A 26,147-nucleotide genomic window follows, 5' to 3' on the forward strand; every position below is an offset into this window, starting at 1 on the left:
ATAATTATGAAATTGTTCTCTCAGATTTGTTTTCTGACTTATCCATAACTAGGGCCCTACCTAATTCATGGCCATGAAAAACATGTCACAGACTGTGAAATCCGGTGACCCACTGTGAAGTCTGGTGTTTTGTGTGCTTTTACTCTATATTGTACAGGTTTCACAGGGGAGACCAGCATTTCTCAAATTGGGGTCCTGACCTAAAAAGAAGTTGCAGTGGGGGTCACAAGGTTATTTTAGGGAAGGTATTGCCACTCTTACTTTTGCGCTGCCTTCAGAGTTGGGTTTGGAGAGCGGCAGCTGTTGGCTAGGCACCCTGCCAGCATCAGCTCAGAAGTAAGGGTGGCAATACCATATCATGCCACCCTTACTTCTGTGCTGCTGGTGGTGGTGGCTCTGCCTTCAGAGCTGGGCTCCTGGCCAGCAGATGCCGCTCTCCAGCTTCCCAGCTCTGAAGGCAGTGCCACCAGAAACAGCACAGAAGTAAGGGTAGCAGTACCGCAACCTCCCCTACAATAACCTTGCAAACCCCCCCCCCCCCGCGCCTCCCGCCCCCCAAACACCTTGTTGAGTCAGGACCCCTACAATTACAACTCTGAAATTTCAGATTTAAATGGCTGAAATCATGAAATTTACAATTTTGAAAATCCTATGACTGAAACTGACCAAAATGGACCATGAATTTGGTAGGACCCTACCCATGACATTGATTTAAATTGCATATACCAGGTTTGTAAATCTGTACTAATATAGGATTGGAGTGTAAGCATGTTAAATAAAACTTACTTCTCCTAAAAGCGTAGTCCACATTTTCATTCAAAGGGGTGATGGGAGACAGTTTGAGGGGAAAAAATTATCCTGCAAGGGTTCAGCAGTTTCCTAAGAGTAAAATCATCCTGTTGGGCAGATGGGATCCTTCATTGTATTCTTTGTCTCCATAAATGTGAAGATGGGGCTGGGGAACTGTCTGCCTGCTTTAAGGAGTGTCTCACTAATTATCTATGTATTCGGACAAATATTTCTTAACTGCAAAAGTAACTAAAGCAAGAAAGCTTCACGTGTCATGTATGGACAAGCGCATAATTCTCTCACACTAGCACAGGATATACTAAGCTTTTAGAATTTTTTGGATCATCCTGGTAAATTGATGCCAGAAGCTTGGCTTCATTTCATTGGTGCTGTTGTCTGTCTCACGGAATAAGAGCTGCAGCATGTCAGACTAGATGGGTGGTGTATTTGAGATGCAGAAACAATTGTTAGAATACAGCTATTTTTCCTCACAACTTGACCACCTGTGTATCTGTTTGTATCTTTTTCCTTATATTCAGTGGAGAGGAGAGAGTCGTGTGCATACACACCAACACTTTCTTTTTATATTCAGTAGAAATGATGACACTGCAGTAATAATGCAGGTGTCCCTGCAACAGGACGACTGTTGGTGCCAGCCGTTGATGCAGTGTTATACCACTTCAGCATCACAGTCTGACCCTTCTGCTTTCCCCTTCTGTCAGCAGTGAGAAAAAATATGCATTTTGAGTATATCAGTGAAATAAGATGAGTAATATGCAAAAAAAAAACAAAAAACCCACAGCCCAAAACCCCATACTTGTTAAGAATTTTATACCAACTCAGTTCCTACTTGCCAGATCTTAGAAGTGTGTGAACAAGAAAATTTAGCCTGTCATGTTTTAACAGAACAGGTGTGAATTGCAATCATACTTATTTTTCAGTTCTCATAAACTCCAAGTAACATGAAAACAAATATACCACTTTACTGTACATGAAATGGTCAGCATTGCAGGACTTTTGTGGATGGTTCTGCAGTGTTGTTGCTGTTATGGTACCAGCTGCTGTGCTAAGAAAAATGGATTGGACTGGGATAAAGAAGGATCCCTGTTGTTGAACTATACTGCTCTGACCTTTAAAGAACTGTAAGACTGAAATAGACCAGATTTTCTGCTGGTATAAATGCATGCTGCACATGTTTCCATCAGCCAAGAATTTGGCCCTGTAACTTTTTATAGATTTTTAAAATAATCAAGCTTGCATAACGAGAGTTCATCATCCTGTAGCTTTACAATAAACTTCACAAAAGTAGCAGCAATAGTTTTTGGCTCTGCCTGTACTATATAATTCTGAAGGTCGCAAAGGTTTAAATGATTTTTTTTATGGCCATTTTAATTTTTGCATCATGAATTTTTTTAAATGAAGGATTAGCTTTATGTTACGAAGATGTATTTGAAAATTTAGATAATTTGTATTGAAGTTAACCATCTATTGTAGATTTCTAAAAATATTTAATCTAAGTTAAAACAAAGAGAGGATATGTACAAATTTAGATATTATGACTTCATTACAGGGAAAAATTAAACTTTGTGGCATTAGGTGTGTTCACATTTATTTCAGAACATCATTAAACCGATCACTCAGTCTTGGTATTCAACAGTCCAAATAGTTTTATTCTTTAGAACAGAAGAACAGAAGAATGGCCGTACCGGGTCAGACCAAAGGTCCATTTAGCCCAGTATCTGTCTACTGACAGTGGCCAATGCCAGGTGCCCCCGAGGGAGTGAAGGTAACAGGCAATGATCAAGTGATCTCTCTCCTGCCATCCATCTCCATCCTCTGATGAACAGAGGCTAGGGACACCATTCTTTACCATTCCTGGCTAATAGCCATTTATGGACTTAGCCACCATGAATTTATCCAGTTCCCTTTTAAACATTGTTATAGTCCCAGCCTTCACAACCCCCTCAGGTAAGGAGTTCCACAAGTTGACTGTGCGCTGTGTGAAGATGTGAAGATTTAACTGTTTGCTGATGTGACCAGTTTGATATTAGAATGGTAAGAACTCTGGATCTAATAACTTCAGAGGGTTACATCTGTATTGAGATAGTATAGATATGGAATTCCTCTTTGGCATGGAAAGAATAAGTGTCTCTGTGGAGTGAAATTCTTCTTCCCCCTTCACCAGCTTGATGGGTATCTGAAACATGAAAAAAAGTATAGTCCTGTGAATAACGAGCATACAGCTACATTTGAAATACTTAATGTCTCTTGATAAATTTTTTTTGCCTTTGTAATTAAAAGGTAGATATAGAGTGTGAAAGTTTTACTTAAAGTGGAAGTCCATTAAATTAATATATGCTATCATGGGATCATGCACCATAATGGGGACTAATAAGGTTTTAGTTAGGATAAAACATGGGCTTTGTTGTGCTAAAATATATTAAAATGAAATAGGACAGTGGTCCCCGAACTATGGGCTACGGAGAAATGTTCGGGGGAAAGGGACAGCCAGCTCCACTCCAGCTGCAACTTGGCTCCCAGGCCATGGCTCCCAGGGGAGGGGGCCCACAGGTTCCATTATGGGTGAAGGAGCAGGGCGCAACGGGAAAAAGTTTGGGGACCACTGAAATAGGACTACACACAATGTTTGCCATAACAGGATCTTACTTTATATGGCTTGGTAAGAAATTTATTTATCAAATAGGGTTTGACAGCATGCTAATGGTATCCTAGAATTGACCTGTATTTTTATTGATTTACTTGAAATTATGCAGGCAAGTAGAACTAACTTATACTTATGAAATATATATTTCCATGAAATTTAATCATAAGGTACTGAGTACTGATACATTTACCTTTGGATGATTATTGAATGGGATGATTTTTCCCTGAGATTCTTTGCCAGAATTATGTCAACTTTCACATTACATTGCTGTATTTTGATCTATGTTCTTCCATGAATCCCATGAGATAATAATTAGAATCATAGATTATTAGGGTTGGAAGGGACCTCTGAGATCATCTAGTCCAACCCCCTACTCAAAGCAGGACCAATCCCCAAATCCCTAAATGGCCCCCTCAAGGATTGAACTCACAACCCCGGGTTTAGCAGGCCAATGCTCAAACCACTGAGCTATCCCTCTCCCCACCTTTAAGTGTTAAATAGATATATAAATATTTCAAAATGCAGTTTTTTTTAATTAAAAGATTTCACTGGATAGTCCTCCTGAATTTGGCTTTTATTTCTCACAAGCAGAAATTACATGTTTTATTCTTAGACAAATTTTAATATATTATGAGATAGTAGAAAGTAGAAAAATGTTCTGATTGTACATGAATACATTTCATCTGTATGAAGTCTGTGCTACTAATGAATAACTGCAAAATTAGGCTGTTAAAATAAATTGGAATCCTTGACTAGATACAATAATATAAAATACCAGGTTTTTTTATTGTCTTTTTAAAATTTTTTATTTTACGATTATACTCTCTGTAAAATCGGAGACCTGCAACATCTGGTAAGAAGTTCTTGACAGTGACTTCCAGAGTAGATCTGTTCAGTGTACTGACAAGTTTTTGTAACTTGCCAGTCCTGCATGCTCAACCTAAAAGCTGGAGGTTAAAGTTCATTATCTCCTATTCATACATCATCCCTAATGAATTGTGCAGGTTAGATTCTGCTTTTGTTTATACCTGTGCAACTCCGTAGTCTTCTGCCGATGCTTTCAGTCCTGTGCAACTCTGGGCATAATTAGCAATATGCTAGGCAGGAACTTGCAGGTGTCATATTAGCATTGGTTTCAGCTTGGGTATCCTCTCTCTTGCCCACACATAAACTGGTCTACCCCTTTACCTGCTGTTCCATGTCCTGCTTCCCCTTAAAGATGATCCTGCAATTGTGTGTTTCACGAGTCCTATAAATCTTCTCTGGCCAACTGTAGAGTGCAGGCTGTGAATAACTTATGATCTTAAAAGAGAAATCAGAGACTAATAAGTGTACACTGTTGGATGATTTTCTTTCCGACAAAAAGGTTCTACAAACATTTTTGTTCCGAAAGTTTACATTTATTTTTGACATAAGTTCCCAGTGTCAGAAGGAGAAGGAGAATGGCCATGAGCTTTGTGCTTCAGAGGCCAGTTTCACTAGGTGAGTTACTTAGCTAGTATTTATCATAGTTAGTAACTTGCAATTTTGTTTCTAGATACAGCATAAATCCCGTTTTGTGGTCTTTTCTTGATTACAGATTGACAAGTAACTTCATACTGGAACTTTGAGAAGTTAAAACTTTAAGACACAAATGAAGAATTCTTAATTTTTGCTAAGAAACGTGAATCATTGCACTGTTTAACAATTTTGACATTACTTTGGAAAAACATGCAATGTCTTTAGCAACCTCTCTGAAAGGACACTGCTGTATTGCTTCCATTATTTGTTTCTAAACTGAAATAGCATATTCTTAAGGCCCTTTGTTTTCAGTTTTATTTTATTTTTTCTCATAAATATTATCGGTGTGTTACTGTAAAACAAGCAAAAATTGATGCAAAAACTATTAATTTTTGTGTGTAAATATCGGAGTTTGTTTTGGTAGACAGAAGGACTGGGGGAAGTGTTCAGTAGATTAATGCTTTGATGAATGGAATTCAATGTGGTTTGCTGCAGAACTAAAACAGAACTCAAAACACAATGCCACCTCTGAGTTTAAGAAAACAATACATCTCTAATCCCCAAATAACTTTTTTCATTTGAATAAACAATTTAGTGTTGTAGACTTAGAACTCAGCCTATAAATATTTACATTTAGTAATTGGGCCACACCATTTGCAGAGCATACACTCCACTTCATCTTTTTCTCCTGTTTTTGTTTTTTTTAAACTTTTGAATACTTCCTTATGTTCTGTAACGTGTTCTGATACAGATTTTCATTTTCTTCCCATTTTAGTGTGTCAAATCTTTAACCCATTATCTGCTAACAGCTTGAAATGTGCATGTGGTGGGCGTCAGATTCATCAGTATGTTCAGATGTGCACACACTTCAGAGCTTGTTGTCATAAACAGATAGCTAAGGGTTAATGTCTCTTTCACCTGAAGCACCTGACCAGAGGACCAATCAGGAAACCGGATTTTTTTCAACTTTGGGTGGAGGGAAGTTTGTGTCTAAGTCTTTGTGTCTGTCTGCCTGCTTTCTCTGAGCTTTGGAGAAGTAGTTCTACTTTCTAGTCTTCTGTTTCTAAGTGTAAGGACAAAGAGATCAGATAGTAAGTTCTATGGTTTCTTTTCTTTGGTATTTGCATGAATATAAGTGCTGGAGGGCTTTGATTTGTATTCTTTTTGAATAAGGCTGTTTATTCAATATTCTTTTAAGCAATTGACCCTGTGTTGTATCATCTTAATACAGAGAGCCCATTTGTATTTTTCTTCCTTTTTATATAAAGCTTTCTTTTAAGACCTGTTGGAGTTTTTCTTTACTTCAGGGAAATTGAGTCTGTACTCACCAGGGAATTGGTGGGAGGAAGAAATCGGGGAGATCTGTGTGTTGGATTGCTAGCCTGATTTTGCATTCCCTCTGGGGGAATAGGAAAGTACTTTTTGTTTCCAGGATTGGGAACAGAGAGGGGGAGTCTCTCTGTGTAGTTTCACAGAGCTTGTGTCTGTGTATCTCTCCAGGAGCACCTGGAGGGGGGAAGGGAAAAAGAATTATTTCCCTTTGTTGTGAGACTCAAGGGATTTGGGTCTTGGGGTCCCCAGGGAAGGTTTTTCAGAGGGACCAGAGTGCCCCAAAACACTCTAATTTTTTGGGTGGTGGCAGCAAGTACCAGGTCCAAGCTGGTAACTAAGCTTGGAGGTTTTCATGCTAACCCCCATATTTTGGACGCTAAGGTCCAAATCTGGGACTAAGGTTATGTCATGAGTGGCAGTGGTGGGAGGATCTAGACAGAATCCAGAAGCCAGTAGGAATATTATATTTTTCTTTTCTCTGCTAAGGGCTTTTTAGCAGAGAGAAACAGTTGGTTTTAAAAGGGAACCAGAGAGAATTTTTTTTTTCTGCTCTCTCTGGCAGTTTGTGGCTTGCATGTTAAGCGAGAAGCCATTACCAAACTGTTGAGGGTCTTTTGTCATGCAATAGCCCTCCCATTAGGAGGCAAGTACCAGCACTTATATGCATGCAAATAAAGTGGTTTTTCTGGTTTCCCTTCATTGAACATTAGCTAGAGAGAGAAAAGGAAAAAAGCACTGTTGCTAGGCAGACTTCAGGAGGCAACAGAGAACCTGCAGTTCAGAAGATAAACACCGGAGGGCACCCCAACACAAGAAAACAGGAACCATGACTTCTAAGGCAAAAATTGAGGCCGAAGAACAAATCAAAGAAGCTGAACACAGGCGACAACTGGAAATAAAACAAAAAGAGATGGAGATGAAAGAAAGAGAAGAACAGATCAAAGAGGCAGCCTACCAAAGAGAACAGGCAGCCTTCCAAAGAGAACAGGCAGCCCAAGAGGCAGCACACAAAAGAAAACTAGAAGAAAAAGAGGTGGTCTACCGAAGGAAACAAGCAGAAGAAGAGTTGGCCCACCGCCGAGAAATGGAAAAGCAACAAAAAGAGAATGAAGAGAAGGAAAAACAGAGAAAACATGAACTGGAGTTGGCAAAAGCTGGGCTGCATGTGCCAGCCAACCCTAACAACCCGGCGCCCATTATTGCTCCACAGCACAGGAAATTTCCCACCTACAAGGCAGGTGATGACACCGAGGCCTTCTTGGAAAATTTTGAAAGAGCCTGTCTTGGGTACAACATCCCCGAAGACCAGTACATGGTAGAATTGAGGTCACAGCTCAGTGGACCTTTAGCAGAGGTGGCAGCTGAAATGCCTAAGCTGCAAATGAATGACTATAAACTTTTTCAAACCAAGGCCAGATACCGAATGGGGATAACCCCAGATCATGCCCGTCGGCGCTTCAGAACCCAAAAGTGGAAACCCGAGGTGTCATTTCCCAAACACGCCTACTACATTGCAAAAAACTATGAGGCCTGGATAACAGGAAACAACATTCAAACCTTGGAAGAACTAAACCTCCTCATACAAATGGAGCAGTTCTTGGATGGTGTTCCTGAAGACATCACACGGTACATACAAGATGGAAATCCCAAAGATATCGCTGAGGCGGGGGAGATTGGAGCCAAATGGATGGAACTGGCAGAAAGCAAGAAAGCTACTGTCAAGGGGAACGATTACCCCAGGGGGCACACAGACCATAAACCCTACAACCGAGGACAGCCAAAGACCCCACATACCACCCAAGTAAAGCCACAGATACCCTACCTTTCAACCTCACCAGTCTCCAGTAACTCACCTCGGCCCAGTGACCCATCAGATGGAAGATGCTTTAAGTGTAATGAACTGGGACATATCAAGGCCAAGTGTCCCAAGAACACCATGCGAGTGCAATTCATTACACCACCATCACCCCAAAGATCCCCAGGCCCGGATGCCTCTCAAATACCCTTGGAGCGAAGGGAAAATTTGAGAGTGGGCGGAAAGAAGGTTACTGCGTGGAGAGACACGGGGGCACAAGTGTCAGCTATCCACCAATCCTTCGTTGACCCCAAATTCATCAACCCAAAGGCCAAAGTTACAATTTACCCCTTCATGTCACAAGCTGTAGACTTGCCTACAGCTCAACTGCCTGTCCAGTACAAAGGCTGGTCAGGAATGTGGACTTTTGCAGTCTATGACAATTATCCTATCCCCATGCTACTGGGGGAAGACTTGGCCAACCAGGTGAAGCAGGCCAAGAGAGTGGAAATGGTTACACGTAGCCAAACCAGGCAAGCTTCCAGACCCATTCCTGTTCCTGAGCCGTCCACAGAGGCCCCGTCTGTGTTACCAGAGACCCAGACAGAGGTAGTGGACCCGGATTCCATGCCAACCACTGAAACAGCCACAGCACCTCCAGTCCCAGGCCCGGAACTGGAACAGCAACCAGCACCAGCCATTGCAACCCCATCTTCAAACTCAACGCCAGAGGGCGCCAGCGAGCCAAAACTGGCAGAAGCAACAGACAGCCATACCCAAAAGGCTCAGCCAGAGCCTGAAATACCCTCAGGTGCACCAGCGGAGAGCGGTTCACCAGCAACGGAAACAACCCCATCACCTACATCGCTTCCAGAGGAAGAACTGGTGACCCCAGCCTCAAGGGAACAGTTCCAGACTGAGCAGGAAGCAGATGACAGCCTTCAGAAAGCGTGGGCGGCGGCACGGAGCACCCCACCGCCTCTCAGCTCTTCTAATCGATCCCAGTTTGTTATAGACCAAGGACTTTTATACAAGGAAATTCTTTCTGGTGGACACCGGGAAGAATGGCAGCCGCAAAAACAGTTGGTGGTTCCAACTAAGTACCGGGGGAAGCTCTTAAGCTTAGCCCATGATCATCCCAGTGGCCATGCTGGGGTGAACAGAACCAAGGACCGGTTGGGGAAGTCCTTCCACTGGGAGGGGATGGGCAAGGACGTTGCCAAGTATGTCCGGTCTTGTGAGGTATGCCAAAGAGTGGGAAAGCCCCAAGACCAGGTCAAGGCCCCTCTCCAGCCACTCCCCATAATTGAGGTCCCATTTCAGCGAGTAGCTGTGGATATTCTGGGCCCTTTCCCAAAAAAGACGCCCAGAGGAAAGCAGTACGTACTGACTTTAGTGGACTTTGCTACCCGATGGCCAGAAGCAGTCGCTCTAGGCAACACCAGGGCTAACACTGTGTGCCTGGCCCTAACAGACATCTTTGCCAGGGTAGGTTGGCCCTCTGACATCCTTACAGATTCAGGGTCTAATTTCCTGGCAGGGACCATGGAAAAACTGTGGGAAACTCATGGGGTGAATCACTTGGTTGCCACCCCGTACCACCATCAAACCAATGGCCTGGTGGAAAGGTTCAATGGAACTTTGGGGGCCATGATACAAAAATTCATCAACAAATTCTCCAATAATTGGGACCTAGTGTTGCAGCAGTTGCTGTTTGCCTACAGGGCTGTACCACATCCCAGTTTAGGGTTTTCACCGTTTGAACTTGTGTATGGTCACGAGGTTAAGGGGCCATTACAGTTGGTGAAGCAGCAATGGGAGGGGTTTACGCCTTCTCCAGGAACTAACATTCTGGACTTTGTAAGCAACCTACAAAGCACCCTCCGACACTCTTTAGCCCTTGCTAGAGAGAACCTAAAGGATGCTCAAGAAGAGCAAAAGGCCTGGTATGACAGACATGCCAGAGATCGGTCCTTCAAGGTAGGAGACCAGGTTATGGTCTTGAAGGCGCAACAGGCCCATAAGATGGAAGCATCATGGGAAGGGCCATTCACGGTCCAAGAGCGCCTGGAAGCTGTAAACTACCTCATAGCATTTCCCAATTCCTCACTAAAGCCTAAAGTGTACCATGTTAATTCTCTCAAGCCTTTCTATTCCAGAGACTTACAGGTTTGTCAGTTTACAGTCCAGGGAGATGATGCTGAGTGGCCTGACGGTGTCTAATACGACGGGAAAAAAGACGGTGGCGTGGAAGAGGTGAACCTCTCAACCACCCTAGAACGTCTGCAGCGGCAACAAATCAAGGAGCTGTGCACTAGCTTCGCCCCATTGTTCTCAGCCACCCCAGGACGGACTGAACGGGCATACCACTCCATTGATACAGGTAATGCTCACCCAATCAGAACCCCACCCTACCGAGTGTCTCCTCATGCCCAAGCTGCTATAGAACGGGAGATCCAGAACATGCTACAGATGGGTATAATCCGCTCATCTACCAGTGCATGGGCATCTCCAGTGGTTCTGGTACCCAAACCCGATGGGGAAATACGCTTTTGCGTGGACTACCGTAAGCTAAATGCTGTAACTCGTCCGGACAACTATCCAATGCCACGTACCGATGAGCTATTGGAAAAGTTGGGACGTGCCCAGTTCATCTCTACAATAGACTTAACCAAGGGGTACTGGCAAGTACCGCTAGATGAACCTGCCAAGGAGAGGTCAGCATTCGTCACCCATGCGGGGGTGTATGAATTCAATGTCCTTCCTTTCGGCCTTCGAAATGCACCCGCCACCTTCCAGAGGCTGGTAGATGGTCTACTAGCTGGACTGGGAGAATTTGCAGTTGCCTACCTCGATGATGTGGCCATTTTTTCAAACTCCTGGCCCGAACACCTACTACACCTGGAAAAGGTCTTTGAGCGTATCAGGCAGGCCGGACTAACTGTTAAGGCCAAAAAGTGTCAAATAGGCCAAAACAGAGTGACTTACCTGGGGCACCAGGTGGGTCGAGGAACCATAAACCCCCTACAGGCCAAGGTGGATGCTATCCAAAAGTGGCCTGTCCCACGGTCCAAGAAGCAGGTCCAATCCTTCTTAGGCTTGGCCGGATACTACAGGCGATTTGTACCCCACTACAGCCAAATCGCTGCCCCACTGACCGACCTGACCAAAAAGACCCAGCCAAATGCAGTTAAGTGGACTGATGAGTGTCAAAAGGCCTTTACCCAACTTAAGGCAACGCTCATGTCTGACCCTGTGCTCAGGGCCCCGGATTTTGACAAACCATTCCTAGTAACCACAGATGCATCTGAGCGTGGTATAGGAGCAGTGCTCATGCAGGAAGCAACAAATCACAACTTCCATCCTGTCGTGTTTCTCAGCAAGAAACTGTCTGAGAGGGAAAGTCACTGGTCAGTCAGTGAAAAGGAATGCTATGCCATTGTGTACGCCCTGGAAAAGCTACGCCCATATGTTTGGGGACGGCGGTTCCAACTACAAACTGACCATGCTGCACTAAAGTGGCTTCATACTGCCAAGGGGAACAACAAGAAACTTCTTCGTTGGAGTTTAGCTCTCCAAGATTTTGATTTTAAAATTCAACACATCACAGGAGCTTCTAACAAAGTAGCTGATGCACTCTCCCGTGAGAGTTTCCCAGAATTCAGTAGTTAAAAAGTGTTCTTAAAATGTAGAAGTCTGTTAGTTATATACTTAGGAGTATATGTAAAGGTGTATGTGTTGTATTAATCTGTTTATTTTCAAGTTCTAGAAGGAAATCGCCGCCAGTGAGCTTCCCCACTGTCTGCAATTTGGGGGGCGTGTCATAAACAGATAGCTAAGGGTTAATGTCTCTTTCACCTGAAGCACCTGACCAGAGGACCAATCAGGAAACCGGATTTTTTCAACTTTGGGTGGAGGGAAGTTTGTGTCTAAGTCTTTGTGTCTGTCTGCCTGCTTTCTCTGAGCTTTGGAGAAGTAGTTCTACTTTCTAGTCTTCTGTTTCTAAGTGTAAGGACAAAGAGATCAGATAGTAAGTTCTATGGTTTCTTTTCTTTGGTATTTGCATGAATATAAGTGCTGGAGGGCTTTGATTTGTATTCTTTTTGAATAAGGCTGTTTATTCAATATTCTTTTAAGCAATTGACCCTGTGTTGTATCATCTTAATACAGAGAGCCCATTTGTATTTTTCTTCCTTTTTATATAAAGCTTTCTTTTAAGACCTGTTGGAGTTTTTCTTTACTTCAGGGAAATTGAGTCTGTACTCACCAGGGAATTGGTGGGAGGAAGAAATCGGGGAGATCTGTGTGTTGGATTGCTAGCCTGATTTTGCATTCCCTCTGGGGGAATAGGAAAGTACTTTTTGTTTCCAGGATTGGGAACAGAGAGGGGGAGTCTCTCTGTGTAGTTTCACAGAGCTTGTGTCTGTGTATCTCTCCAGGAGCACCTGGAGGGGGGAAGGGAAAAAGAATTATTTCCCTTTGTTGTGAGACTCAAGGGATTTGGGTCTTGGGGTCCCCAGGGAAGGTTTTTCAGAGGGACCAGAGTGCCCCAAAACACTCTAATTTTTTGGGTGGTGGCAGCAAGTACCAGGTCCAAGCTGGTAACTAAGCTTGGAGGTTTTCATGCTAACCCCCATATTTTGGACGCTAAGGTCCAAATCTGGGACTAAGGTTATGTCACTTGTGTGCATGCCTGTTTGTTATGTGTATCTTCTAGTCCAGCGTTTCTCAAATGCGACCACCGTGGCCGCATGTGGCCACAGCCTCCTGGGCTATGATTGGGGGGAGGGAGCAAAGCAGAAGCCCTTCCTCCGCCCTCTTGCTCCTGGGTGCACTGCCTTGGTGTTGATTGCTGGGGCTGCCAGCAGGGGTTGGGCCTGCCCCCCTCTGGAGACACCTGGGGCACAACGCTGGAGGAGCAGGCAGCCAGTGAGTTCCCCATCTTCGCATGAGCGTGGGTCTCCGACGTTGGGCTTCAGCCCTGGGGTGGTGAGGTTGCAGATTCTGACCGCAGGGCTTCAGGCTCTCGTCATGTGGCTTCAGTCTCAGGCCATGGCTACACTGTCGCTTTACAGCGCTGCAACTTTTGCGCTCAGGGGTGTGAAAAAACACCCCCCTGAGCGCTGCAAGATACAGCGCTGTAAAACCTCAGTGTAATCAGTGCCGCAGCACTGCGAGCTACACCCGTAAGGGATGTGGTTTACATGCAGCGCTGGGAGAGCGCTCCGACCACACTCACATATCGGAAGTCCATAGTCTGATCACATTTTAATTCCCGCTAAGAGAGCTGTTTGCAACACTTTAAACAATTGCCACTAATTAAACAAACTGTCCCTTTCAGGACAAAAATTCCTGTGCGGTCACCTCAAGGAAAATACAGTAAATTTCATATTCTTTTTAAAGTCTTTAATTCAGCACTGTCTTGGTAGGTAGGTGTGGAAATTGCTTTTACAACTGGTTTTAAGATATATTTTAAAATATAAATAAGGATTTTTAAAAATATGAATGAGTCTCTGTGTAACTATTAGACAGATGGTAGTCGTCTGTTATCTGAATGCCACTTTTCTCATAGTAAACACTGCTTGAAGCACAGCTGGAAATTTGCACACTATTGGTTTGTGTTGCACACATCAACACATAGCATAAGACAGTTGAGCAAGTTCATTAGCGGTGTGCAGGTGAGAAATTGCTTTGGTTTCTGAATTACAACATTTTGCTGATGTACTATAAGAATGAGCTCTCTTTCTTCCCTGTCCCCCAGCTTTCAGGTTGCATAACAAAATTTTGTAATACAAAGCAGAAATCTTGCTACTTCCAGTGAAATGGAGTCAGTACCCTGCTGATGATTGCTTAAAAGCTGTACTGTAACAACCAACTGACTAGTCTCGAAAGAATAGATATAAGGATTTGTGCTAGCAAAACCAATCACTGAGAGGTGGAGACGTATGCAAATGACAGAGAATCTAGTTTGAGAAAACATTTTTCAGTTCTCTGCTTTATATAAAAATGATTTGTTTTTGTTTTCTTTACGCCTACTGTTTGCCATTGTAATTGTACTCCTGTGATGGAGAACTTTGCAAGACAGATGCATAAGGTGGTTCCATGGCTGCTCTGTGGATTGATGAGCAGAGCTATTTATGGAAACTGTGTTCTGATTATATAGATGTTACAGAAATTATTTATAATAGGCTTCTGTGGATTTGGACGGTGGGGCTATATAATAGCAATGTCTGATAGTGGTGTTACTGTCATTGCTAACTTCAGAAATTATTCCTCAGTAAAAAGAGTGATAAATTAACTGATCTCAGTAATTTTTGTTTTTGTCACCCAAACTTTGTTGTGGAACTAACTGTCATTGTGCATGACCCTGTGTGGAGGCAAAATATAAAAACATTGCTCACTGAGTATATTAAACATTTCAGAAAAGAACAAAATTAAAATATAACCATATGTTAATTTACAGCACCCAAAATTATGCTAGGTGCTCAAAGTACAAAAAAGATTTGGTCCCTGCCTTAAGAACTCTTATCTAATTTCAGATATAATGCAATAAGAGTAGGAAGGAGGATGGGAGACCTTGTCTGATCATTTATATACTCATCGAAAGCACATGCACAGTGTAGTTACACCTCTTTAAATGTATGACACAGGTATAGTACTTCCAAATATAAAGGCTGATTAGGAGCTACTAGCGTGTTTTTTCCATGCTGACTGGCTTTTAGTTTTGGACAGCAGGTATGATCTAACTTCAGGGTTCAAATAGGGTATCCGTAATTTCAGATTCAGTGGGGTAGTATTATCTAATTTAATTTCTAGATGCCAGCTTAGCTGGTTTTGCAACCATTTGGGGCTTTGATTTTGGGAGCAATACTATTATTTCATCTGTAAAAACATTGTTTCCATAACAGTCATTCATTCCTCTTAATGATGGTGTTCTGGAACCAGCTGGAACAGTCTGGTGTACCCCTGCCACTGGTGCCCCTTTTCCTGTGGGGGCAGAAAACTGCTATTTTGTCTCAGCCATGGGGGTGGATTTTCTTTTTTCTCATAATGCTTCCAATTCTTTGGATATCCAGGCTGCCTTAGAGAGATCTAGACAAGAACACCCTAGATCTACTCCAGTCAATAAACAGGTTAAAAACTCTTATTTATTGGGAAGGAAGCTCTTCTAGTCTTCAGTTCAGAGAAGCCAATTACCAAGCCTCGATGGCCAAGTATAATCACCTGAACTATTCTACATTCATGGACTTTATTGACAAGCTTCTGCAAGAGGATAGAGACCAATTTCAGGCTCCCATTGAGGAAAGCAAGTTGGTTGCCAGGACCACTCTTCAATCAGCAGTGGATGCAGCAGATATATCTTGTATGACAAAGGCTACTGCCATTGTAATGTACCTTAAATCTTGGCTTCATGCTTCAAGGTTTCCCAGGGTGGTCTGTAACACTGTGGAGGACCTGCCCATCGATTAAACTCTCGTGCTTAACCAGAAGACAGATTAGCCTTTACATACTTCAAGGTCACTCTCTCTGCTCTCTGGGGATATGTGCACTTGTCCTGAAGAGAAAGTTCTACGTGATGTCATACAAGCCAAGACTGATGGCTCAACAGTTTTACCACCCCCGATCTTGTGAGCCACCCATAAAAGGCAGCAGGTTCATTTTCCCTGCACCTTCTGTAGAAACATCATCGTCCCAATCCCAGCCTCCATTGAAATGCTATTTTTGATGGGAGTTGGAGAGTGCAAACCAATTATGCCAACACTTACGGGGTTCCCACATACCCTTTGGAGGTCATCTAACACTCTTCCCACACTAGGAATGCAAAAACAGGCCAGTGGGTTCTAAATATCCATTCTGGCTATGCGATTGAATTTCCCTCGCTGCCCCCACCAAGCCCCCCCAAGAATTTTCGGGGCCATTCTCACAAAAAGATTCTCAAATGAGAAGTAGAATCCTCCTTGCAGCGAGGAGTAATAGAATGGGTACCTCTTCATCACCAAGGAAAGGGGTTTTTATGCACCTTACTTACTAGCATCCAGAAAGAAGGGTGGAGGGAGGCCATCCTCAGTCTCTGCTGTCTCAACCGCTTTATTCGCAAGCAGAAATTTTGCGTGGTTACACTGGCATTTTATAATTCAATCCCACGAAAAGGGTTTGTGGTTTACAGCTCTCAGTATGAAGGACGTGTAAATGTCCAAGTGAAAATACCACATACTCAGATGCTTTCTCAGATTCAAAGTTGTGCCCTGACCATTCTCAATACAAAGTACTCCTTTTCGGCCTTGTTACCCCCAGGTTCTTTACCAAGGTCTCTTTGGTAGTAGCAGCCCATAGCAGATGTCTTGGCTTCACCTTTTTCCCCTGTCATAACTACTTGCTTCTCATTACCAAGCCACGTCAAGATGCCTACAAATCAGCTTTGTCAATGCTCCAACTCGTGACTTCCCTAGGAAAGGGAAATTTGGAAAAGTCTGCCCTCCTTCCAGCACAGACTTTAGATTTCATCAGCATGTCCCTAAATTCAGTCACAGTGACGGTTTATCTGCTGAGGGACAGATTCCAAATGATGAACGGCCTCATAGATGAGGTCATGAGCAACCTTCGAACAGCAGTCAGAATTCCTTTCTCTCAGGGGACATAAGGAGTCATGTATTTATGTCATTCCATTGGCCAGACTCCATATTTGTTGCTTGCAAGCATGGCTTCAAATAGTGTTCTCACCAAGCACAGTCCATGCATACCATAATAACTGTGCCCACACCAAGGTAACCTCCTCTCTACTGTTAATGGAAAGATTCCCGTCAGATGTGCATGAGCGTGCCACTCCTTTTCCCCTCACCAGACAGGATGATTATTACAGAAGTGTTCCTTTTAGGCTGGGAGGCTCCCTCAGACAACTGCTCCATGCAGGGCACTTTAAATGTCCCGAGATCAGGATGCATATCAACATTTTGGTATAGTGGGCAGCCTGGAAAGCTTAGAGAGGTTTTCTCTGATTCATTAAATGTCACTGTGTCCTCATATTGTGTAATATGGCGACCATATTTTAGGTCAACAAGCAAGGAGGAACAATATCTATTCTTCTGTGCACAGAAGCAGTCACCTTATGGAATTGGTGCACCAGCAATCAAATGACCCTGTTGGCTGTTTACCTTCCTGGGGATCAGAATATGCTGGTGGACTCCCTCAGCAGACACTTTATATTGAGCACAGCTGAGAGTTATGTGACTCTGTGATAGACAATACTTTTGCTATGTGGGGAACTCTCAAAAGGGGCCTTCTTGCTTCTCAGATGAACAGAAAGTGCAACATATACTGCTCCAGAGGGGCCCTAGATCTTCGCTCTCAGGTCTAGACCGCATGCCTGAACGTGAAAGCGCACAGTGAGAGGTGGTCACCGCTTGCCCTATCACCTTGGGTGCCTCACAATGCTTTGCTGTTGTGGCTTCCAAGCCGGGCCACTCACAACCAGCCTGCAGGTTACACCCTGAGTGTCTGTTCTAGACAGCCCTGGTTCAGCAGTTATGACCCCCAGCAGCCTGTCTACAGCCTCACAGCCCCTCTCTTTTTTCCACCAGACTTGCTTACTACTTGCAGGGGGAACCCAGCGCACTCCCAGTCCTGAATTTTCCCAAAACCATGTGTTCTCCGATGTCCGGCCCTCTCCTGGACAATTCAGAGAAACATGACTCATTTGCTCCTTTTAAGGAGACAGACACAGTTTACCACAATAAGTGGAGCTGACATTCACATTAGCATGATTACAGGACTGTTGGTTTAGATTAATAGTAAAACGAGTTTAACAACAAAAGAAGATAGGATTTTAAATGAGTTCAAGTATAAGAGAGAGAGTTTAGAAGGGTTACAAGCAAATAAAAGTGAACATACACATCTAAAAGTCTAAAGTTTAATTTAGCAAGTTTTGGTTCAAAGCTTCCAGCAAGATAGTCACTAAAGGTATGTCTTCACTAGCAACATTAAAGCGCTGCCATGGCGGTGCTTTAACGTGCCTGTGTAGTTGCGGCACCAGCGCTGGGAGAGATCTCTCCTAGTGCTGTAAAAAACCCACCCCCACGAGGGGAGTAGCTACCAGCGCTGGTGCACTGTCTACACTGCCACTTTCCAGTGCTGAAATTTGAAGCACTCGGAGGTGTTTTTTCACACCCCTAAGCGGTAAAGTGGCAGGGTATACAAGGCCTAACTCTCTCCTTGGTCTTGATCTTTCCATATGGTTCTTGTGCCTTTGTCTTCTTAGATGAAAGAAAACTTGCCTATCTCTGCAAGGTTCTCTGCCTCTTTCTTTTATAATCCATTGGATCTTTGAAGTGGGAGCATACCTGTCAAAGTAAAGTTTATTCAAACATTGAGGAAGGTGACATCGAATTTGGTCAAGGAGGCTCCATGCTCCCCCCCCCCCCCACCATTTGTGTTTGCTGAAATGCAAATTGTTCTGTTCCCTGCCATTTCCACCCTTTCTGTCATGATGATGATCCGGCTTACTATTTATATGTCAAATGAGGTAAACACATATTCCTTTGTTTAGGATAGACATGTTTAACAACTTGTGCCTGGACAGGACTGTTTGTTTTGAACACGTGCCAATAACATCATACAAGGGGAATTTATGACTTTGCATATAATATTGCTACATATATTTCACCATGGTATTACTGACCAGCAAGTTATTAGTTTTCGAGTGATACCTCACAAGGCATATTTTATAGAAAGATTACTACAGTAGTGTTTAGGGAGTGAACACAAGGGTGCTTTGGGTCACAGTGACGCTCTCTTTTTTCCATGGTCGTATCTGAACTATCCCTTCCCACTCCTACCTGGGGTCTTACAGAAAATTCATCAAGACAAGGCACAAGACTTCCTCATTGCCCCCAACAAGCCCAGACAACATTGGTTCCCATGTCATCTTGGTTGCCAGTCAACATTCAGTCCTTTTCCAATCTCCTGACCCAGGGGAAAGGTAGAATCAAGCATCCCAAGCACTCCCTCAGAGGGCTTGGGTTTTGGATGGGTGTCAAATCTACAACATGCTTGTTTTGAAGCTCTCTGAAGTCTGCAAAGCTTTCTTACTAATGCAGAAAAGATTCTACTAGAAAATTCCAGGCAGCCAAGTGGAAGTGTTTCTCTATCTGGACACAACAGAAGCTTACATCCCCAGAGGCTGTGGCTATTGCCGTATTCTGGACTATCTTCTTTCCCTCGAAACAACAGCAAGTCTTCCCATCAACTCTTTATGGATCCACCTGGCATCAGTCCATCCATGGTAACTTAATTCTCGCTCGCTCACTGATTGCCAGATTCTGTAAGAGTCAAATCAGAACCTTTCCACCAGTAAGGAAGTCCACTCTCCAATGGGATTTAAACTTTTTTCTTCTGGTGCTCACTAAGCCTCCCATCGAACCACTAACTACATGTTCCATGTGTCTCCTATCTGTGCATTCCTGATCACAGTGATTTCAGCAGGAGAGTCGGTGAGCTTGGAGCACTGTTGATGGACCCTCCTTATGTTGTTTTATATAGAAGCAAAGTTTTGTATTTACGTCCAAAGTTCACCCCAGAGTAGTTTTAGCGTTTCACCTGAACCAGTCAATTCTCTTACCTGTGTTCCCCCTCCATCCACAAAATCCCTCGCATCCGAAAAAGAGAGGAGACTTCATTCCCTCTATGCAACGAGCCCTGTCCTTTTACCTGCAAAGAACAAAAGCAATCAGAAGATCTCCTAATTTATTGCCATAGCTGATAGTGTGTGAGGTCAAGCTGTTTCCTCTCATAGGATCTCGATCTTACTCTTACTGTATCTTACTCTTCTATAAGCGGTCTAATTTTTCTCCCCATCCTAGGGTGAGAGCTCATTCTACAAGTGCACAAGTGGTGTCAATGGCATCGCTTCAAGAAATAAGTTTTCTTGACATTTGCAGAGCACCTATGTGGAGTTCCATCCACGCGTTTGTGAGACATGCTTTAGTTTAAGCCAGTTATCCCCCATTCTGTATTTGATCATTTGATTTTTCTTCCCTAAGCACCCAACATTTGTCTATGCTGAGTTTCATTTTGTTGTCTATCGCTCAGTTTTCCCAATTTATCAAAATCCCTCTGACTTTTTGGAGGATACAGCTAAGTATTTGCAAACCCTCTCCTGCCCAAGCTTTGTGTCATCTGCACATTTGATCAGCGTGTTCTCTCTTTCTACATCCAGGTCATTAATAAAGATGCTAAATAACACATCCCAATTCAATTGTTTACAATAAAAGAGTTAAAGTAGCTCTTGGACCACACACCATTTGTTAAAGGGCATTCATTCTTTTAGACCAGGAAGTGCAGCAGTGGAGGAGTTGTTGGGAAGTAGGAATGAGGACCACGCCGGGGGAACCTCACTTCCTGAAAACCAATAGGAAGCTAACAAATTTATACACATGTTTTATGAGTGATTTGTAACAGAGCAATAGATCTATGTGAAATTATTTGTGCAAGATATGTCACTTTCCCTGGAGTATTTGGCCTTTATATTTTGTAAAGAAAATTAAAGGTATGGAAACCTGCAATCATGTGAGGGTATAACACAAGTTATTAATAAATTAGAGTTTAGTTTAGTTTATGCCGTAACTACTTGTAACTTCTCTGTTAGAACCATCTCCATTATTTTGTTTAAAGAATCTGTGTAACCTATCTTTAAAAAATGTCAATATTGGACTATTTCCAGCCTATTTGATGGGAGCAGACAGAGGTTTTTTTAAAGCTTCAGACTAGCCTCAATTTTTATGTGCTGGGCATAAAAATAGCTTTGATGAAATGATGATGATCTAAATTTAATCAGAAGGGAGGGAAGGAGGAATAGGCATCTAATGTCAAACTTTTAAATTTCAGAACATTTAAAACTTCAAAGCTTTTCTACCCAAATAGCTCTTTCCTCTACAAAACGTAACTGAGACACAGCATCCTGTTAGTCAGCATGGTATTTTTCACTCTTGTGTCAACAAATCAAAGTATAGTCCAGATGTTCCAGTGCAGTGGACGTTTTTGGTTTTTAGAGCTATGTTTCGTTTGACTTTTGTAATCAGAAATCCATAACACATTCATTAAAGGCTGAAAATATAATGTGTATGGTCTGGACAGAGGCTAAGATGATATTTGTACCCCATTTGTCTTGGGTAAATGTAGTAGGCAGTACCTATGAGAGACATATGTATTTATATGCATCTTCATAAGACTAAGCTTTAAGGTAACAACCTTTTTAGTTTCAGTTCTGCATTACATTCAATTCAGTGAATTACTTTGATCAGCAGCCACAAAGATACATTTTTAGGGACCATCTTTTTGTTCTGTGTTCTGAATAGTGTTCCTAGGCAATACAGTAGTTAGTTAGTATCTGTTTCAGTGATGTTTGTTTAAAAGGGCATACATCTATTTTACTGCTCCTAAACTAGTCTCCGGGGCCCACTTTTGTAAATATGATAAAAGTTAGTGCAAGTGTAAAACAGATTGTAGTGTCCCATCTTTCAGAATGCAGATATGTCCTGTGTAATGCATCTTATCAAAAAAAAATCCCAGTTGAGATCTGTCCAAGCAATTTCCTAATATCATTAGAGTATTCATTGACCCTATAATCCAACAAGAGGGAAACAATGACTGAAAGTCAGAATAGTTTCTTTTAGTATGTAAATTAACAGAACTCTTACAGTAATTTTAGAGGAAAAGTGTGCTCACTTTGTACTTAAGTTTTTCCTCCATAATCTGTTAAAATGGTTGCCAAAATTACGGCTTTTAATGGGGGCGGGGACAATTGAACTGGATTGATTAGTGAAAATTAGGTGTTTTAGTTCACAGTGTGTATTGAAAAGAGCAGAAATCTGGATACAAAATATTTATTTTGACTATTCAGTGGTGTTATTCAAAACATTTCAGCCCATCAGTGAAACCCATCAATAAAACGGTAGGATTTGTGCAGGTAGTCCACTCATGCTAAATAAGCTCTGCTGTATTTAGTAGAACCATCAGCAATTAAATGGTAATGCTGGCTCTCCAGTGATCATAATAAGGCTTCAGAATTCTCACTCCAGTGAGATAAATAGTGAAGCTCACACTTAATACAATTGTCTGGCATGTATGGACAACCGTTTGATTTACATTATGAGGGCTACCATTGCGGTCAAAAGAGGTAGACTTCTCCGGTCTGTTTTTTTCCTCCCTAGAGGTTTTGAACACCTACGCTTCTCATAGAAGGAAGTGCTCAGTACCTCTGAAAACCAGACCACTTTTAAAAGTCATATTCCATTCTGTGTAACTGCAAAATCTGGAGAAGACCTTACAACCCTTGAATTTGTGGGTTTTTGTTGATGTTGGTTTTTGTTTTAATATCTCCATATTCTTATCTGGATATTAACCTTATTCCATTAATTTGTTGCACTGTGCAGCATACAGAACATTTATGTCTTTATATAGCTTTCCGATATCTCAGAAATATACAATAACTTCTGTGGGAATTCATGACTAATACTAGTGGTAGTTCTGAGGAGGTAAAATCTAATCTAAATTGTTACTTGATGTTTTTATGTCCATGTAAACTTCTCCAGCATTTATACTTCGGTTCACAACTTTTAATGCTAATTAAGACTTAAACCTAAAACAATTGAAAGTAAAGTGGCATCTGCTGGTTACCAATTGCAGAGCAATGTTTAGAGTTTTTAATTTATGAAATATATTGTGTAGAATTTTGAGAAGTGTTCAGGATTGGCCTAATTTTCCTTCCATGAAAGGAAAATTCCTAGTAACCTCAGAGGGAACAGAATTATGCCAGCACAAGTGCTTCTGAAAATCTGATTTGTTAAGAGAAAATCACTGCGCCTTTTGATTTAAAAAAAAAAAAAAAAAAAACATGAATGGACTTTAAAATTACAGAGTTAAGGATTGGAGTTTTATTAAGGCTAATATGTTTTTTTCTTTCCAGGTGGAGTCATTCATTTTGGATCAGGATGATTTGGAAAATCCAATGTTGGAGACTGCCTCCAAATTGCTTTTGTCTAGTACTGCTGATGGTGCTGACTTGAGGACAGTAGACCCAGAAACCCAAGCTAGATTAGAAGCATTACTTGAAGCTGCAGGTAAGTACTCATGTCTCTTAAGGGCTCAGTCCTGCCACCTTTATTCCTGAGACCGTAATGGGGCAGCTTGTGTAAGTGTGGCAGTCTTGGGGCCTAATGCAGTGTGAACTTTCAGTGGTGTGAAAATTATTTTGCAGGGGGGATGGGCCTAATTAAAATACATACTTTTCCAAAAGCATGGAAAAATATGTCCTGATATCCAGAACTCCACCTTATTTTATTTGTAATATCATATGAATATGATATTAGTAAAGCTCAGTTAATTTCCCCACCTCCCATTTCTTAATTATTCCCAATGTGCAAGGCCACACTTCAGACTGAGAGTGAGTGGACGTACTCTGTCTGAACTATAGAGCTTGCATGTTATTTTTGTTTCTGTAGTTGCGCTGGTTAAGACTCCTCCTTTCTAGGTCTTCAACTATATCTTCTATATGAGCTTTATTTTTTTTTTAATGGAAAGGATGGCTACCCTCTTAGCTCTCACTGTGAAGTAAGTAGAAATCAGTGCCCACCATTTATCAGCCTCTTGTTTTCTGTAAGGTAGCTCTCCTGTAGTAGAGTAGCCTCCAGTTCAGTTTTTCCTTATTTTTATTTATTTTTGAATTCCTTACAGAAATTACATTGCAAACTTTAATAAACAGAATAGTCATACCCAAAAGCTTAACGTATCTTCTTGCAAAGTTGGTGTTAAGCTTAACCTCTTAATGGTGTTGGTTCATTGTGCCATCAGGATCCAGGCAGTGGGTCCCCACTGGTGGAAAATCTCCCTAGAACAGTGAGGCACATATACTTGTCAGCAACTTCCTCTCCCCTGGGAAGATATAGAGCTGTTCAGTGCAGTTCAGAAAGTGAGTGGGGCTAGCCAGACAGGGTGTGAAACTAGTGTTCCAGGGAGAAGTGCTGATGGAGCACAAATCCTGAGCAGCCTCCACCACAGGGCTCGATGCAGTTCTTAAAGAACTTGCAGTAATTGAAGCTTAAAGTTTCTCACTTCCTGAAACAAACATACTATTTTTAATAATTAGAACACAAATATTCATTTGGGATGGTTTGGTCTCAGATCAGAGATGAAATTGTTCTTGAAAGCTTTATAAAAACCTGTATAACTCTTTGTCTCCCAGAGGCGGTACAAATGAAGAATGCCTGTTTTTATAAAGAAATGTTTAGGACACTAAAAAGAAGTTTTAGTTTTTAAAACTTGGAATGTACAAATTGTTGAATGAGGTCTTGTTCTGAAATGCAGTTGAAAAAAAAACATTTACCACATAGTTTTCAGTAACTTAAAATCACTCACTGGTCGGTGTTTTAAGGGAGTTGTCACCTGTGTGCTTTCAGTGTGAATGCAGCTATGTTACAGGATTATTGTTCAAATTGTTTAAAGTCATTTTAAAAAACATAAATGTCCAGTGTACCTGAAATTTTCCTGATGCAATCAGTATTGGAATGGTTTCTATTAACATATTGTATGGACTGAATTTACACTTACTTTGTTACTTTTGTTTTCCTTTTTCGGTGTATGTATCCACTTGTCATAAATTGGAATGAAAGGAATAGGCAAATTATCCACCGCTGACGGTAAAGCATTTGCAGATCCCGAGGTGCTTCGTAGACTGACTTCCTCGGTCAGCTGTGCGTTGGATGAAGCTGCTGCTGCACTTACCCGAATGAGAGCGGAAAGCACAGCAAATGCAGGGCAGACGGACAAGTAAATAGATCTTTTGCATTTTTTCCCCTGCCACTTAAAACACATTCTATGTTGCTGTCCCCTTTCTTTCGCTATACAACAATGACATAGTTGTTGAGATTGAACTGGCTTCAGATTGTCAATTCTGAGCATATTCTTTGGACTTTTTATTTAATTCATTTGGCACTAAATGCTTTCCAGGTGGGAAATGCAAAATTCTTTTGCATGGGGTACTGGGAATTTAGGGACATCAGTACTAAAAGGGTTAACGCATTCAAGGAAAATTTTTATTTCACTGTCTTACACATAATTTCAAATGTCAAACAAAATCTAGTTGGCTCAGAGCCTACTACAGTAGTGTGCTTTCCTCTTCAAATTTCTTCAGGAGATGATGACTTCTGAAACCAGTGGAAGAATTTTTTTTTTCTGTTGCCCACATTCTTATTTTTATTTGTTTTTTAAAAGAAAGTGGTTAATATAAATGGTGCTGAAGTAGTTTTAGGAAAATATCTAATTTGAGGATTGGGGAACAAATAAGATCAAGTCCCTTCTATGGACTTGTTAAGTTAAAGCAGGAAGGGTGTGGTCCTATGGTTACGGCAAAGGAGTGGGACTTGGGAAGTGACTTCAGATCTCAGCTATGCCATACTTCTTGTAGAAGCTTGGACAGGTCCCTTAATCTGTCTCAGTTCCAAGTCTTCTGCTTGTACGTTACACCCCTGTCTCACATTTAGTCGTCTTTATTTAGAATACAAGCCCTTCAGGGTTGGGACTGTGTCTTTTGGAGTGTTTGTACATCCTCTGGCATGACGCAGCCATGGTGTTGGTTGGGGCTTCAAAGCACTACTGAAATACATATATAATGGCAAAAAACTGAGTAGTGTCTCAGTGTGCCCAATTGACAAACATTACCCTTACTCTGCCAACCCTGCAGTTACTGAAATGTACAAGCTCTTCATCTCCTTTTAGGAGCCATTCATTCTCACCCACAAGATTCTAACTAATACTATTAAAGGACAGAAGGGGAGTTGTCACCTTCCCTCTAGCCTCTTAGAGCAATGTCTCAATATGCACATAGTCAAATTGGCCCTTGCACTATAAGATTCCGGAGCTTCCAGGTCCTCACGTACACACACTCACACTAGGATATGTCTGCACTGCAGTTAAAAACCCGTGACTGGCCCATGTCAGTTCATTTAGGCTCCTGGGATTTGGACTAAGAAGCTGTTTTATTGTGGTGTAGGTGCTCAGGCTGGGGTCCTATTTCTG

At 42.1% G+C, this 26,147-nt stretch overlaps 1 protein-coding gene and 1 long non-coding RNA gene across 7 annotated transcripts in view; one reads left to right on the forward strand and one right to left on the reverse strand.

The window, feature by feature from the left end:
- Positions 1 to 26,147, forward strand: part of ANKRD17 (ankyrin repeat domain 17) — a 168,010-nt gene that overhangs the window by 60,102 nt on the left and 81,761 nt on the right. For all 5 annotated transcript variants that reach the window (XR_007773286.1, XM_050944966.1, XM_050944964.1 and 2 more), the window contains exons 2-3: positions 23,041 to 23,194; positions 24,743 to 24,899. Coding sequence is in view for 4 of the 5 variants with exons in the window: in XM_050944966.1 (XP_050800923.1) it covers positions 23,041 to 23,194; positions 24,743 to 24,899 (311 nt within the window). In the remaining variant the exon portion in view is untranslated. The remainder of the gene's footprint in view (positions 1 to 23,040; positions 23,195 to 24,742; positions 24,900 to 26,147) is intronic.
- LOC127047140 (uncharacterized) overlaps positions 1 to 26,147 on the reverse strand; it is a 604,330-nt gene that overhangs the window by 1,595 nt on the left and 576,588 nt on the right. The gene's annotated exons all lie outside the window — the stretch shown is intronic.

The sequence above is a fragment of the Gopherus flavomarginatus genome, chromosome 3, assembly GCF_025201925.1.
Source record: "Gopherus flavomarginatus isolate rGopFla2 chromosome 3, rGopFla2.mat.asm, whole genome shotgun sequence".
Classification (NCBI taxonomy): Eukaryota; Metazoa; Chordata; order Testudines; family Testudinidae; genus Gopherus; species Gopherus flavomarginatus.